The sequence below is a fragment of the Pongo pygmaeus genome, chromosome 4 (genome assembly GCF_028885625.2).
Source record: "Pongo pygmaeus isolate AG05252 chromosome 4, NHGRI_mPonPyg2-v2.0_pri, whole genome shotgun sequence".
NCBI lineage: Eukaryota > Metazoa > Chordata > Mammalia > Primates > Hominidae > Pongo > Pongo pygmaeus.
In genome coordinates this window covers 173263148-173280112 of record NC_072377.2, presented here as the reverse complement: position 1 = coordinate 173280112, position 16965 = coordinate 173263148, and the positions used below count along the sequence as shown (strand labels likewise).

The following is a 16965-nucleotide window of genomic DNA, read 5'->3' as shown; positions in this document are numbered from 1 at the left end:
GGTGTTCAAAATACCAGCTCAGCCTCCACACGTTTGGGCAGCTCCTCTTTTTCTCCAGTAACACTTGCCTTTTTCTCATCTCAAAGCATTTCCACACAAGACCAGTGTCCACAGGAGTTTTAGAGACTTTATTTATGTATAAACAATTTAAACACTTTGCCATAAATTATCTTTGCCTGTCCCTAGTCTTTGCTTAGCAGCAAATTAAAATTAATATAAAAACTCGATGAACAATTCATACATGTATATTACAAAAAAGTTCCTGTACCAAAGTTCTTATTAGACTTTTTTTATTTTTGTTTTTTTAATTTTTAAAATTTTTTTGTTTTTATTTTTATTTTTTAAGTTTTCTCTCCTCGTGGTGACTGTCATGTGATTGTCTCAGTTTCTGGACCAAACAAACACACTAATAATTTTAAATCTGAAACAGTGATTGTGCCTTTCGGCTCATGTATGTACAGGGTGATCAGAAGTGGTACCTGTTAGCAAAAGTGTCACGATGCTGCACCTCTACCGAAACTGATACCCACGAACTACGGAATCTAAACAGACTACACCCTGTAACTGCGTATTACTGTCCACAATGGAATCTCCAAAGACAAAAGAGTATGAAATTTATCTGTAGTGATTATAGCCACCATTTTGAATTAAATTTTACACTCTGCGCTCAAATAAATTAGCTCAGGCCAGACTTAGTTGGGACCTGAGAGTTAAGTGCTGGATGGTATTATTTCACTTTGATTTTTGATAGGAATTTGTTTTATTCCCTCATGTTTTTTTTTTTTTCTTTAAAAAGTATTTCCAGTGCTCACTCCTCCTCTTTTATCCCCCCTCCCCAGGCGCTACACACAAATCACCCCCAAAGTCGTGTTTTAAATGCACCTGTATTTGCTTAAACGAAAATGTCGGAAGTATTTGTCCTACAAGCAGTCTGAGTGGTTTGTCCCGCAGCTGGTCTGGTGACGCTGGCCCTCGCGGATGTCTGCGTGTCGCTCACGTGTGAATGAGTGAGGTAATTGGATATGAGGCCTTCTTTCTCATCTTCGTTTCTTTGTTTATCGGTCCATGTGTTTGTTTTGTTTTGTTTTTGTTTGTTTTCTTCTTTGCTTATTCGTTTTTGTTCTTTTGTTCCTTTTGGACACTTTGCGTCTCTTTTCTGCGTAGACCCAGAACAAGTGGGTCATATTTTAGGGGAACTTGGAACATTGTGTGTGTCTGTTCATTCATTCGTTTGTTTTGTTTTCCTCGGAATTTTCAGCCGGGCTTTAGTCTACTTCAGGATGAGGGACTTCTCGCTTGGACAGTAGCATTTGAACTCAAAAAATGTGAGCTTTCTTGCCACTTGGTCTCCTAAAGCAGCCCAGCCGCAGTGCCCCTGTTAGGTCTTCATCTCCTTAGGAGAGGAGATAACAGTTACTCCTGCTGAGCCATTCGGACAAGGAATGGCAGCAGATTATTTTGTTACCTCTTTCCCATCTCATTCTGTCTTAAAAACTGGATGTTGCTGCTACTGTCTGCAAGCTCTGGGTATTGCTCCACGGGAAGCACGTAATATCCCTCGTACCCTTGCACGCGCCCGGTGCTCAGAAGCTGCTGCTTCTCGCCCTCAGTCCACAGGCGGCTCCCCTCTCTCCCGTCCCTGGCTTTCTGTTGCTCCTTGGCCCAGGCCGTGCCCAGGGCCCTCTGTCTCGCCTGGTCCAGGACGCGGGCCTTCTCTTCGTCCAGGGTGTCGGGGGTGAGGCCATAGCGGATGCTGAGCAGCAGCGTGGAGTACTGGAACTCAATGTTCGTGAACCTTCGAGTCCTGCCGTTGACCAGCAGCGTGGGCTGCGACACAGTCACGTTCACCCCGCTCTCCAGCACCTTGCGGCCGATGGTGGTGCCCAGTGTGACCAGGTCGCCATCGGCTGAGCCAATCTTCACAAAGTAGTGGGTGTCCTTGCCCTCGATGCTGTAGTGCATCTTGTCCAGGTAGTAGGCGTTGTTCAGCACAGATGCCACCTTGCGGCTATCTTCGCTGGCGATGCTGGACACGCCCGTGGTCACCCGCCCTTCTTTGATGGCAAACATGATGCCTTTGCCAATGATGGGCGTGGTGGTGGCAAACCAGTGACCTGCTTTCTCTCGGATGCTGGCGTGGAGCTTTTTAGTAATGACCTGCCCTTCCAGAGCCATGAAGGCCTGGTTATGTCTCTCTGTTGTCTGTTGGACACCTGTAATGAGCTGTGGGGATAAGAAAACAGAGAAAGCTGAGAAGATGAGCTGGGCAGCTCTCTCAAAAAGAGTCACAAAGAGAAAGGCTTGGAACTCTCCTGCAAGAACGAGTGTTGGGTCTATCCAGATCTGAGCTGATGGAGTCCTGCCTTTTGGAACTATGGATGGCTGGTTGATTACCAGTGCTCTGAACTATGGATGGCTGGTTGATTACTAATGCTCTGATGGTGTGGTCTGTCCATCTTGCAATTGCCACTAACTAAAAAAATGGTAAAGGAGGTTCACCCTTTGCTGGCATGGGCACCTGGACCTACACACTTACCGGGTCATGCCACCACTCGGGAAGTGCCCTGTTCTGCACTCCGATGGTTGGCAACTGCCTTGCCCACTTCAGACCCAGGAATGTCCTGACGCAAAGGGCAGGATGTTGATTTGAACAGCATCGAACCCCACCACTGTAAGCTAGACTTCCCGGAGGTCTTTAACTTCCTTGGGTTAAGACCTTGCCACTCAAAGTATAGCCAGCAGCAGAGGAATCACTGGTACCTGTCCTGTTCAAAAAGCAGAATCTCAGGCCTCACTCCAGAACTACTGAGTCAGAGGCTACATGTGAACAAGATGCCTTCGGTGATCTGTGTGCATATGAACATTTGAGAAGCACCAGGCTGAGAGATTCAGGCTTTGAGGGCCAGAGGGAATATCCCCCAGCTTTGAGGCAGTTGTTTTGGATCCCCGCCCTGGTTCTGCAGGGGATGAAATCACCGTTATCTCCTTGGCCTTGAGTTCTCCACGCGCACATTACAACTTGTCTCAATTGGTGGTTGGGGGACAGGCTGGGATAATGGGAGAGGCTGCGTTTGGGAGGTAACGGCACTTAGATAAATGAGAGAAATGATGGCTATTCATCCACTGAGTGGTCCCCAAGGGGCAGGACTGAGCGAACGCTGTTCTCAATTACCCAGCAGCTCCTCCTTGCCTCTCTATAGTTACACAATCTGGACAATTATTCAGAGCAGCTGAGACCTTTCAGACTTTGATAGTGCTGAGTGCCGGTTCTGTAGCAGGGGTTATCTGAACCCCTCCCATCTGATTGTAGCAGAGGTCTCAGCTGCACCCAGATGGAAACTGACCACCCCTTGGTCATCGCAGAAAGACCAAGCACAAATTATGTTCTGAAAACTCAATCTGTATACGTTTGGCCATAAAGCGCCGAGGTTTTATACGGGGCATAAAAATGTTCTTTAATGGGACAGAAACTGCAAACTACAGTTTTATGACGTCCCATAAAAGCTGAAAGGGTTATGATCTTACAGGCAGTGCAGATGGTAGGTTGCTGCTAGATTTCTCTGTGCTGTTGTTAATCAAGGAGTGACTCAAAGGTATTCTACTGAACAGATAATGATACCACAATTAAGGCAATAATCGAAATTGGGAAGAAATATGTGCTGTGCCAGACAGGCGACAGCACTGACATTCGCTTTCCTGGGAAGTCTCAATGTGTCCCGCACCTTTTATACCCAGCTCCAATGTTTTCCTGCACTGACATGCCCTTGGCTCCCATGAGGTTCTGTTTGCAAAAGGGAATGATGACAATCATTTGGATTCTTGGCAGGAACCTCTGCTTACCTGTCCATTCTCACTTGCTTGACTCTCTGACAATTCATAGGGAGGAGGCACGAAATACATTTTGGCCCTTGGGAAGCCAGGAATGATGTTGCTAAGCTGAAATCCAAACATCACAAGCCAGCTTTTCACATCTATGGTGGAAAACAAAAATAAAGGTTTCTGAAATCATGATGGATGGAGAGCAGCAGCAGAGCTTAAAGAGAGAACAAAATAAAATGGGTGGTTGGGTGTAGGGCCCAAAGGGGAGGGAGGAAGAGCTTGTGATCTCCTGAGTCCAGACCCAGGGCTTCCATACATGGGTTTTAGAAAGCAGATGTCCTTCCAAACTTGGTCAGTTGATAACCATCATGTGGTGATTAAGAAGACCCTTGCTCAAGTAAGACAGATCTAGCTTCGAATCCCCTGGCTGTGTGATCTTGGGCAAGTCCCAGCCCCTCTCTGAGCTTCAGGTTCCTCAGATATGAATTGGGATAATAATTATGTCAGTCTCATTGGGTTGTTATGAGGATCAAAGGAGAAAATCCACATAAAAGGCTTTTCACAGTGCCTGGCACATTAACTGCTCAATAAATATCAACTCCTTTATTTAGCAAGTATTTTGAGGAGCATCTATCACAGGCCACGCAGTGTGTTTTGAGGCTAGATATACAGGATGGACTGGAGGGATAAGTGATGATTCTTATTGTTGTGCAGGCCTTTTGGACTGGGGCCGCTGCACTGAGGCTGGCTCACTATGGAAAGGGGTTTCCAAGAGCTGGACACAGATGGAAAGCAGAGTCCTCTGGACCATGAGAGGCTTTCTCCAGCCTTCCTACTCTCTTTTTTTTTGAGATGGAGTCTTGCTCTGTTGCCCAGGCTGGAGTGCAATGGCGCAATCTCAGCTCACTGCAACCTCCGCCTCCCAGGTTCAAGCAATTCTCCTGCCTTAGCCTCCCAAGTAGCTGGGATTACAGGCATGTGCCGCCACACCTGGCTAATTTTGTATTTTTTAGTAGAGACAGGGTTTCTCCATGTTGGTCAGGCTGGTTTCGAACTCCCAACCTTAGGTGATCCGCCTGCCTCGGCCTCCCAAAGTGCTGGGATTACAGGCATGAGCCACCGTGCCCGGCCCAGCCTTCCTACTCTTTAAAGAGAAACCAAGAGAGGGCACTGGCTGCTCAGAGTAAGACCACCTGTCAGAGGTCAACATCAAGTCCTTGCATTGGGAATTATGCCACCTGCCCCAAGTGTCCTGCCCTCTGCTGAATGGTCTAGGTCCTTAGAAAAAGACTCCTTCCACACTGATCAATAGAGAGTCCTGGATGTCCGTGCCTTGGAATGCTCACATCTTCACCAACACCACCGGCCTGGAGTCCAGCAGGACTAATCTCCTTAGGCTCCTTATCCCTGTTTATAATGGGCACCCCCCAAATCATGCCCAACACCCTCCAATCCCTTCATTTCCTGCCCCAGCTTCACCTCTCTCCAGTTCCCCAAATACTTCCATTGGGCCCTCTGGAATTCGCATTTGCATCGGACGCCACACACCCCCCGCCACCTCATGTCTTCAATCTCTTTTCTAATGGTTCCTTTCCCTTTTTGCTCTTACTGAAACTCTCGCTGCCAAGAACATTGGTCTCCCTGCTTATTCACCTACAATCACTGGACCTGGAGGTACAAGTGCGTTTGTAACGCAGGAGGCACTCGCATTTCTCGAAGCTTTTAGCTTCTGCTCCACTGTCATTCCCTCCATCTCTTTCCCTGAATTAATTGTTAGTGATTTCATTATATAGGTAGTTGCTCCTTCCAACACTCTGGCCTCTTGTTTCCTTGATCTCCTCTCCTTTGATGGTCTTTTCCCCACTCACTCTCACGTTTATACTCTGGACCCTGTCATCCTCAATCATTTTCATCCCTCCATCATCTCAATTTCATGCATATTACCCTCTGACCACTGCTTCAATGTTTTCGCACCTACCCCTTCTTGTAACCGGACAAACTTAATCCTTTAATCTCCCCCCACTCAACCCCCAGTACCTCCAATCCATCCCAAGCTCCTTCCCCATCCGTCCCTCGCCTTCCTGGTTTTTATTCTCTCCTTATCTAGTGCACAGTCACTGGCATCATTCTCTTGGTGATATTTTCAGATCCCTTCACCCTTTCTCACCTCACCACACTTGCTTGGTGAATCACAATGTTGGTTACATTCAAGTTCTTGCCTATTCCATGTTTGCACCTGTGCAGCTGAATGTGGCTGGGGAAAAAATCATAACTGTGCTGACCCGTGTCACTTTACATTCCCCAGCAGGAATTGAAAGCAGGCCTCCCTGCTGCCTGGTGATCTTACTAAGTTCCTTTACTCCATTCAGCTATCCTCTCATCCTCCTGGACAATTTTACTCCTTCTCATCTCCAAAAATCCCCAATACCTGCTTCTCCTTCCTCCCAGTAGCTGACCTCATCTCCTATTCTGAGATAAATGATGCAGCCAGGGTACAATTTCCCTGAACTCTCATCACATTTGCCGATGGTGATATGGCTAACAGCACTTGTACTCATATTTCTGGCTTTTCTCCTCTCACTCTAGGTGAGCTGTGCAAGTTCAATCCTCCCCCTGTGCATTTGGTCACACTCTTTCTTGCCAACTCAGGGACATCACTCCAGCAATTTTCTCTCTCACCCCACATCATTGATTTGCTCTCTCTTCCAGTGGATCAACCCCATCAGCATACAGACATGCTGCTAAATGTTTAAAAAATTTCCCCTCTTGCCCCCGACCACCCATTTCTAATTCTCCTGTGCAAAAACTTCTCAAACTCAAACTAATTTTCTATTCTCATTGTCTCTCATTCTTCTCCCCGTCTCCTTTGAATCAGGCTTTTGCCTCGGCGACTTCCCTGAAACTACTCTTGTCAAGGTCATGAGTGACCTCCGTTTGCCAAGTCCAATGTTGCTCTTGGTTCTCATCCTACTTGACTTATCAGGAGTGTTTGACAAGTGGAACTCTCCTGCCTTTTTTTTTCCTTTGCTTTCTGGATAATACATTCTCTTGTTTTTTTCTTCTCCCACATTAGTAGCTGCTCTCTGTTTTTGGTTCCTCCTCATCTCCCCAATCTCTTAATGTTGAGATGCCCCGGACTCAAGTCAGTCCATGAGCTTCTTCTCCCAACCATCTCCACTCAACAATCACAGTGATCTTAGCCAGGCTTGGTCCCCAAATGCCATCTACATGCAGACACTGACCCCAGAATTCGTATCTCCAGCATAGACCTCTTCCTGAACGCTGAACTTGTATAGCTAATTACATTTCAAATTTAACACGTCCAAAACTGAACTCCTGTTCTTCCTCCAAACTTGCCCCACCCACAGTCTTCTCCTTCTTGGGTAATAACCCCATCCTTCCAGCTGTCATCCTCCTTTCTTTTTTCCACTCCCCATATCTAATCCCTTAGTAAACCGTTTCCTTTTTTTGTTGTTGTTGACACGGAGTCTCACTCTGTCACCCAGGCTGGAGCGTAGTGGCGCCACTTCAGCTCACTGCAGCCTCGACCTCCCAGGGTCAAGTGATTCTCATACCTCAGCCTCCTGAGTAGCTGGGATTACAGGTGCCCGCCACCATGCCTGGCTCATTTTTGTATTATTATTAGTAGAGGCGGGGTTTTGCCATGTTAGCCAGGCTGGTCTCGGACTCCTAACCTCAGGTGATGCCTGCACCTTGGCCTCCCAAAGTGCTAGGATTACAGGTGTGAGCCATTGTGCCCAGCCTAATGGTTTCCCTTTAAAAAAAAAAAAGTAAAATTCATATAAAATTCACCATTTGAAAGTACACAATTCAGTGGTTTCCAGTACATTCACAAAGTTATGCAACCATCATTACTGATTTCAGAACATTTTCATCACCCCCCAAAGCCCCTCATGCCCATTAGTAGTCACTCTGCATTACCCCTCCCACAAACTGCTTTCTGTCTGTATGGGTTTACCTATTTTGGACATTCATGTCAACATGAATGGAATCCCATGATACGTGGCCTTTTGTGCCTGGCTTCTTTCACTCAACATAATGTTTTTAAGGTTCTAAGTTTCATCCATTTTGGAGCATCCAGTGTGCTTTGTTTATCCATTTACCAGTTGATACATATTTGGGTTGTTTCCACTTTTTGGTTTTTTTTTGAGACTGAGCCTTGCTCTGTCACTCAGGCTGGAGTGCAGTGGCATGATTTCGGCTCACTGCAACCTCCGCCTCCTGGGTTCAAGTGATTCTCCTGCCTTAGCCTCCCGAGTAGCTGGGATTACAGGTGCGTGCCACCACACCCGGCTAATTTTTTGTATTTTTAGTAGAGACGGGGTTTCACCGTGTTAGCCAGGATGGTCTCCATATCCTGACCTCGTGATCCCCCCGCCTCGGCCTCCCAAAGTGTTGGGATTACAGGCGTGAGCCACTGTACCCGGCCTGTTTCCACTTTTTTACTATTATGAATAATGCTGCTATAAACATTCCTGTTCAAATTTTTGTTTGAAAGCCTCTTTTCCTCTTTCTTGTGTGTATGCATAGAAAGCCTGTTTTCTGTTTTCTTGTGTGTATGCATAGGTGTGGAATTGCCGGGTCATGCAGCTAAATCCTTTACTTTTACTTTCACAATAGATCCTGAGTATGCGTCTCCTCTCGCCACTTCCACTGCCTCTACTCGGTTCAGCACCTCCCGAGGGATGTCTAACTGGCTTCCATGCTTCCGCTCTGCACCCCACATTCCTTATCAGCACAGCAGCCTGAGTGAGCCTTTCAATCAGGAGCTGGCTGGGCATGGTGGCTCACGCCTGTAATTCCAACACTTTGGGAGGCTGAGACAGGTGGATCACCAGATCAGGAGATCGAGACCATACTGTCCAACATGGTGAAACTCCGTCTCTACTAAAAATACAAAAATTAGCTGGGCATGGTGGTGGTCGCCTGTAATCCCAGCTACTTGGGAGGCTGAGGCAGGAGAATTGCTTGAACCCGGGAGGCAGAGGTTGCAGTGAGCGGAGATCGTGCTACTGCACTCCAGCCTGGCAACAGAGTGAGACTCTGTCACAAAAAAAAAAAAAAAAAAAAAATCAGGAGCTGCCCATGACATTCCTCAGAGGTTCAGAGCACCCCAGGGACTCCCCACTTCTTTCATTGAAAAAGCCAAAGTCCTTCTAATAGCCTGGAAGGGCCCTCTCCATGACCTCTCTGACCGCATCTCCCATGCTCTCCCTTGCTCCTGCCTCTGTGCTGTTCTTTGAACATGCCAGTCACGCACCCATCTCACCACCTTTATGCTGGTAGGCCCTCTGCCCAGCAGGCTTTTCCTTAAACGTATCCTCTGCCTCTCTCGCTCTCTGTCCTCTTTTCAGTCTTGCTCAGACTCTGCCTGACCGGTAAGGCCAACCCCAACTGCCACCCCCCATCCCCACCCCTTGCAATCCCTAGTCCCCTTACCTTGCTCATGTCCCCCCAAAACAACAGTCACATTCTTCTAACATGCTGTGTCATTTCCACATTTATTGTATTTATTGTCTCTTTCACTCCAGCTTGCCTGGTGAAGGCAAGCTTCACCAGGATGGGGAGTTTAAAAACCTGTTTACTTCATTGATGTCTCACCAGGCCCTACAACAATGCCTGGCACAAGATAGGTGCTCCCTAAGTATCTATAGAATGAATGACTGAATGAGCACTGGACATATGTGGCAAGAGCTACCCTGACTAGTAGTAGTGTGACAGTGGATCTGTCTCTGCCTGAGAACACACTTCTGAAGGGGCTCAGGCATAACTACCTTCTGCCCCGGGACTATTGTGAGATATTTAACGTTGACATTGCTGCCAAAAATATGGATATATAAGAACCCTCTAAGGAGAAGGAATCTGGGAGCTTTGATCTATCCACCTTCCTTGGGCACAGACTAGTCATTGAAAGACTTGGCATCTACACACATAACAATAGTCCATTTAAGAAACAGGTTTGAGGCCGGGTGCGGTGGCTCACGCCTGTAATCCCAGCACTTTGGGAGGCCGAGGTGGGTGGATCACCTGAGGTCAGGAGTTCAAGACCAGCCTGGCCAATATGGTGAAACCTCGTCTTGACTAAAAATACAAAAAATATCCGGGCGTGGTGCACGCAGCTGTTATCCCAGCTACTCAGAAGACTGGGGCAGGAGAATCACTTGAACATGGGAGGTGGAGATTGCAGTGAGCTGAGATTGTGCCATTGCACTTCAGCCTGGGCAACAGAGCAAGACTCCATCTCAAAAAAAAAAAAAAAAAAAGAATATAGGTTTGAAATTGCCTTAAAAAGTATGTTAATATCAAGCAGAGAGAAGCCTGGCTTTAATCTGGCAACAGCCATATATTTACAGAGCATCTACTATGTACCAGGTAGGTCCTGGGTGGAGAGCACTGGTTTCTCAACTTTGAATATTCATGGCCACCTGTTGCTAAAAATATATATACATATATATACACATATATATATATTTTTGCCATATCTAGGTATCACTTGTATTATTATTTATTTACTGATTAAAAAATAAATTTGCCTTTCCATTTAGGTAAATCCATTAAAAAAATAAATTTTAGCCGGGCGCGGTGGCTCACGCCTGTAATCCTAGCACTTCGGGAGGCTGAGGAGGGCAGATCACGAGGTCAGGAGTTCGAAACCAGCCTGACCAACATGGTGCAACTGTGTCTGTACTAAAAATACAAAAATAGCCTGGCATGGTGGCGCCTGCATGTAATCCCAGCTACTCAGGAGGCTGAGGTAGGAAAACTGAACCTGGGAGGCGGAGGTTGCAGTGAGCTGAGAGCGTGCCACTGCACTCCAGCCTGGGAGACAGACTTCATCTCAAAAAATAAAATAAATAAATAAAAAATAAATTTTATGTCACTACCATGAATGGGAAAGTAGGCTTACTTGGTGTAAACAGAAAATAACTGTAAAATTAAAACAAAGAAAACAAAGTCAAGCAATTAAATTAGAGCACTTGATTTTGTTACCTGCCACTGAGGGAGACTTAGACCTGCTCTCTCTGTTGAAAAGGGAGATTAGAACTGTTAATGAGGCCAGGTGCGGTGGCTCATGCCTGTAATCCCAGCACTTGGGAGGCTGAGGTGGGTGGATCACCTGAGGTCAGGAGTTTGAGACCAGCTTGATCAATATGGTGAAAGCCCGTCTCTACTAAAGATATATAAAAAAATTAGCCCAGCTTGGTGGTGGGCACCTGTAGTCCCAGCTCCTCAGGAGGCTGATACAGGAGAATCGCTTGAACCCGGGAGGCGGAGGTTGCAGTGAGCCAAGACCGTGCCACTGCACTCCAGCCTGGGTGACAGAGGGAGACTCTGTCTCAAGGAAAAAAAAAAAAAAAAAAAAGTGTTAATGAGGTGTAAATACATACCAGCATCAAGTGAGACTTTCTCCTCTGAATTGGAAGAATTAAGAGAGCATTGGAAAGGGACTACCTCTCCCCATCTGTGTTTTTTTGTTATTTAATACTTCATCTGTATACCACATCAAATCATCCCATCTTTCACCAGGGATATAGGGTATGTAGGGAATTCCAAGAAAAGCAAGAGAAGTCCTTGTCCTTTTTTCTTTTCTTTCTTTCTTTCTTTCTTTCTTTTTTTTTTTTTTTGGGACAGCGTCTCGCTCTGTCGCCCAGGCTGGAGTGCAGTGGTGTGATCTCGGCTCACTGCAACCTCCGCCTCCCAGGTTCAAGAGATTCTCCTGCCTCAGCTTCTCTAGTAGCTGGGATCACAGGCATGTATCACCATGCCCTGCTAATTTTTGTATTTTTAGTAGGGACGGGCTTTTGCCATGTTGGCCAGGCTGGTCTTGAACTCCTGACCTCAGGTGATCCACCTGCCTCAGCCTCCCAAAGTGCTGGGATTACAGGCATAAGCCACCGCACCTGGCTGAGAAGACCTTGCCTTTAGAAGACTCTCCTCATTGGGATCTTTTTCCTCCAGGGATCTCTCTCTCCCTAGCTCAGGATCCCTTGAGGAGGTGAAAGTGATGTTAAGAGCCCTCCTGCCTCTGTGACCAGGAATTTCAATGGCCATTCCCATGAACAGCAATCCTTATGTCCTAGTTCTTGTAGTTCTTCTTCCTCTTCTTCCTCCTTCCTCTTACTTTTCTTTCTATTCATCCTCTTCCTCCCTTTCTTCCTCTTCCTCCCCTTCTACTTCTTCCTCCCCTTCTTCCTCTTCCTCCCTTTCTTCCTCTTCCTCCCCTTCTTCCTCTTCCTCCCCTTCTTCCTCTTCCTTTCCCTCTTTCCTCTTCTTTAAATTTTCTAACATGGCTGGTTTCTGAGCCTCAATCCCTTTGGAAATGTTTATTCTAGTGACTCCTCCATGCTGCGGAAGGCATTTCTGAGACAACACAACACCCCTCCTCCTTTAGAAGTAATTGTTGTTATCTGGTAACAGGCTCCCTAAACAATCTGTCTAGAGGGAATTGCTTGGGCAGGAGCTGGCACTGTGGCACCGCCTAATAGCTCATGACTCTCCTCTTCTCACGTTCTTCACAGCGTGTGATTATCCACTCTGAACACGCTGTCAGCACAGCATCTTCAGGTGTTAAGTGTAAATATGAGAAGAGGATAATGTGAGAAGGAGGTTGTGTCTTCCTCCTCACTTAGATAAATTAAACTCTACAAAATCTGACTTTAAGCTAAAGCGTGCCTGGGGTTCATAAGCCAAAGACCCACCAGGGAGAAAGGGATGGGGGATATATGCATCATCATGGGCCACATCTAGGAGGGTCACTGAACTCAAATTTTATCTGGGGCTTCCAGTTTGCTAAAGCAATGTCATTCAGAGCAGGGTTGGAATCTATTTCAAGGTGGATCGGGAGATTGTTCTCCACATACCTCAGAAAATAATACAAAGGCAGTGTCCTCACTCTTCATCTTTGAACTCCCCACCTCCAAGTCCATAGCTGCTTATAAATAACGAGTGCGTGGCCAGGCGTGGTGGCTCATGCCTGTAATCCCAGCACTTTGGGAGGCCAAGGCGGGCGGATCACAATGTCAGGAGATCAAGACCATCCTGGCTAACACGGTGAAACCCCGTCTCTACTAAAAATACAAAAAATTAGCCGGGCGTGGTGGCGGGCGCCTGTAGTTCCAGCTACTCAGGGGACTAAGGCAGGAGAATGGTGTGAACCTGGGAGGCGGAACTTGCAGTGAGCCAAGATCGCACCACTGCACTCCAGCCTGAAAGACACAGCGAGACTCCATCTCAAAAAATAATAATAATAATAATAATGATAATGAATGCATTTATTAGCCTTTGCTCTGTGCTTTTATTAGCCTTTGCTCTGTGCTAGGCACTTTACATGTCATGATGCATTTAGTTTTCAAGACCCCAAAAGGTGACTGCTATTATTATCACTATTTTGCCGATGAAGAAATTGTGGCTCTGCCAGGCACGGTGGCTCACACCTGTAATCCCAGCACTTTGCGAGGCCAAGGCGGGCTGATCACAAGATCAGGAGATCGAGACCATCCTGGCTAACACAGTGAAACCCCATCTTTACTAAAAATACAAAAAAATTAGCTGGGCGTAGTTGCACACACCTGTAGTCCCAGCTACTCGGGAGGCTGAGGCAGGAGAATCACTTGAACCCAGGAGGTAGAGGTTGCAGTGAGCCAAGATCATGCCACTGCACTCCAGCTGGGCGACAGAGCAAGACTCTGTTTCAAAAAAACAAAACAAAACAAAAAACAAACAAAAAATACTGTGGCTCTGAAGGGTTGAGATGTTTGTCTAAGTCACACAGCAAGTGACTGGCAAGGTTAGAAGTGGTGCCTCTTTTCTTTTCTTTTTTTTTTTTTGAGACTGAGTTTTGCTCTTGTTTCTCATGCTGGATTGCAATGGTGCGATCTCAGCTCACTGCAATTTCTGCCTCCCAGGTTAAAGTGATTCTCTTGCCTCAGCCTCCCAAGTAGCTGGGATTACAGGTGCCTGCCATGATGCCTGGCTAATTTTTTTTTGTATTTTTAGTAGAGATGGGGTTTCACCATGTTGGTCAGGTTGGTCTCAAACTACTGGCTTCAGGTGATCCACCCGCCTCGGCCTCCCAAAGTTCTGGGATTACAGGTGTGAGCTACCGTGCCTAGCCAAGAAGTGGTGTCTTGAGATGGACTCAGATTCTAATATCAGAGAGAACTGGCCTCAGAATAGGGCAGAGCTGGGGGCAGGGTATAGATTACCGTGCGTCCAAAACAGAAGAGTTTCCTGGGATGCTAAAATTGGAAAAGTCTAGGCCATTGCAGGTTGTTGGGAGGTAGTCTCTCAGTCTTTTTTTTTTTTTTCTTTTTTAAGACAGGGTCTCAAAAAAGAGTGCCATGGCACAATCACAGCTCACTGCAACCTCAATCTCCTGGGCTCAAGCAATCCTTCTGCCTCAGCCTCCCAACTAGCTGGGACCACGGGTGTGCACCACCACACTTCACTAACTTTTAAATTTTTGGTAGAGATGGGATCTCTCTCTATTGCCCAGGCTGGTCTCAAACTCCTAGACTTAAGTGATACTCTTGCCGTGGCCTCCCAAAGTGCTGGGATTACAGGCATAAGCCACCATGCCTGGCCCAGTCTTTCTTTTACACTCTTTCTTCTCATATCTTTTCATCACAGGTATGTCAGTCATCTATATATTACCTTAAAAAGTAACTGTTCAAAAGGGTGCTGCTTGGGAGCCTGTGAGTGAGAAGGAACCACTTGTTGCCCCCTCCGCCTGCTCCTGGAGGCTAACTTGTGTTCCTGCCCAGACGTCTCTGAGCTCCTACCCAGTCAGTACTCTGGGTTGCTTTCCTTTGTCCTCACATTCTTGGGCAGAACAAATAGACCCTTCTCTGGCTTCAGGAGCTGCCACTTGCATTCGGAAAGTTCTGTTTCCAAACAGCCACCATTCTTTTGCGCTACTGGGTACTGGAGAGAAAAGGTTCTGTTCTTTGTGTTCCTCCCGACTACATCTTAATTACCTCTTCTGCTTAAATTGTGAGCAGTGAGTTCAGCCACTCTGCTAGTCTCCTAAGTGGCAAATTAAGACTAATTTAGATGGGGTTTACAGATGAGCCAACATGTGAACAGCAGAGAACGATTTGGTGTTCTCCACTCAGATCCCCACTCCCAGGTCTCTGCCCGAGCATGGGCTGTGCCTGGTCTGGCTCCTTCTCTCCCTTGGCTCCCACTGAAGACATCCACCCTATGCATGCCACTTCTCTGACACCACCCTTTATTTTAGACTCTCTAATGGTTTCTGGGTTCAATTTTGTTGGACTTAGTTCAACTTGATTTGATTCCCATTTATTGAGTCTCCATGAAGCACCGGAATGAGAAAAGCAGTATTGTTATTCAGAAAACCCTGCTAATTATTTTTTTGCCTTTTCTGGAGAGCCAGGTAAGTAGCTGAGGGGGTCAGTGAGGCTGACTGTGCCCTGTGAAATGATTTTGTTTGCATCTTGGCAGCAGGACATGTCTGTCCAGCCCACACTGTGGGTTTCTCTTTATTGCCTCTCTGGCTGATTCATTCCCAAGGTGTCTGATACCAACGAGGCTTCTGGAAGGGACATTCTGTGTGGGGCAGGATTTTCTCCTATGGCTAAGGTAGGCCTAGTCAACCTCCCCATTCACACTGTTTCCTGTCTCTGGAACACTCCTCCTCTCTCCCTGCATTTCATAAATGTCTGATCAACACTACCTGCTCAGAAAGGCCGTCCGTGATCCCCTCCATAAAGGAGACACTTCTCATTGCTCTCCATGTCTTCTTCCTATTTTTTCATCTTTATATCATTTATCATTACCTAATATTAATACTATATGTGTGTTTTCCTGAGACTTATTTTAATTTGCAGCTGCAGTGATTTCGGGGATAAAAGTTATGCTGAGCATGGGGTAAGCGGGGAAGCCCTGGCAGGGCCTCTGATGAGGCACGGGGGAGGAGGACAGGAGGGTTTACAGATGTTAGCCTAGGTCGCTTGGCCATAGCTTCTGGGTCCGAAAGGTCCCAGATGCTTCTGGGGCTTGGGGATTCTGGGTTCGACTTCCAAAGGTCCGGGGCTTGTCAGTGAAGCAATGCATGGCCACAGTTGATCTTTAAGGTTGTTTATTTCTGCAGCATGGGGCTTAGAGGGCAGCACTGTGCTCCAGGTAGATGCTGCTTCTATTTCTGCCTTGGGAATGGACAAGTGGCCCCGGTCACCTGAGTGTCGATGGCCCATGGCCAAGAGCTGTGAATTTTCTGGAACTTGGGGTTCTGGTCTTGAGTCCTCATTATTGTTTCTCTATACAAAGCATAAACAGGTGAGATGACCCCAGCCTGCTTGCTGAAAGTTAGCCCTTTGGGGCCCTGGTCTCTTTGGATCTCACTCTCTCTCTCCCCTTCTCTCTACCTACCTACCTACCAACCATCCATCTATCCATTCATCCTCCCATCCACACACCCATCCATCCATTCACCCACCCATCCACCTACCCATCCATCAATTTATCCATTTATTTATCCATCCATCCATCCATCCATCCATCCATCCATCCATCCATCCATCCACCCATCCAGTCAGCCATTCATCCAGTCAGCCATCCATCCAGCCATCCACGCAGCCATCCAGCCAGCCATCCAGTCATCCACCCAGCCATCCAGCCATCCTGATTTCCTTGCGGACAGGGACTTTATCTTTCTTCCCATTGTGTCTCTAGTATTTAGTACATTTTAGATACTGTACAAATATTTGTTGAATGGATGGATGGAGAGAGACTCTTATTTCACCAATTTCTTTTTCTTTTCTTTTCTTTTCATTTCTTTTTGTGAGACGGGTTCTCACTCTGTGCCCAGGCTGGAGTGCACTGGCATGATCATAGCTCACTCTAGCCTCCAACTCCTGAGCTCAAGAGATTCTCCCTACTTAGCCCCCTGGCTAGTTTGGACCACAGGCATGTGCCACCACATGCAACTAATTCATTTCACCAATTTCTCACTTATTACAGAGAAGAAGATAATCTGCCTTTCTTGGCCCCTCCTTTATGCTATTCTCCAAACTTCCTATGTCCTTATGACATTTGTTCATAGCCTTCCTTCAGCCTTGAGCTCACTTCTGCCGGCCAAGGTCCCATGAATTCTTCAGGCCCATT

General features: G+C 46.8%; 1 protein-coding gene and 1 long non-coding RNA gene across 13 annotated transcripts in view; one reads left to right on the top strand and one right to left on the bottom strand.

Moving 5' to 3' along the window:
- LOC129036709 (uncharacterized) overlaps positions 1-16965 on the top strand; it is a 42241-nt gene that overhangs the window by 5157 nt on the left and 20119 nt on the right. The gene's annotated exons all lie outside the window — the stretch shown is intronic.
- TENM2 (teneurin transmembrane protein 2) overlaps positions 108-16965 on the bottom strand; it is a 1186617-nt gene continuing 1169759 nt past the window's right edge. For all 10 annotated transcript variants that reach the window (XM_054488238.2, XM_054488240.2, XM_063665336.1 and 7 more), the window contains 2 exons: positions 3841-3971; positions 108-2223 (listed from right to left, as the gene is read on the bottom strand). In XM_054488238.2, coding sequence (XP_054344213.1) covers positions 1462-2223; positions 3841-3971 — 893 coding nt within the window. In that variant the 3' untranslated portion in view covers positions 108-1461. The remainder of the gene's footprint in view (positions 2224-3840; positions 3972-16965) is intronic.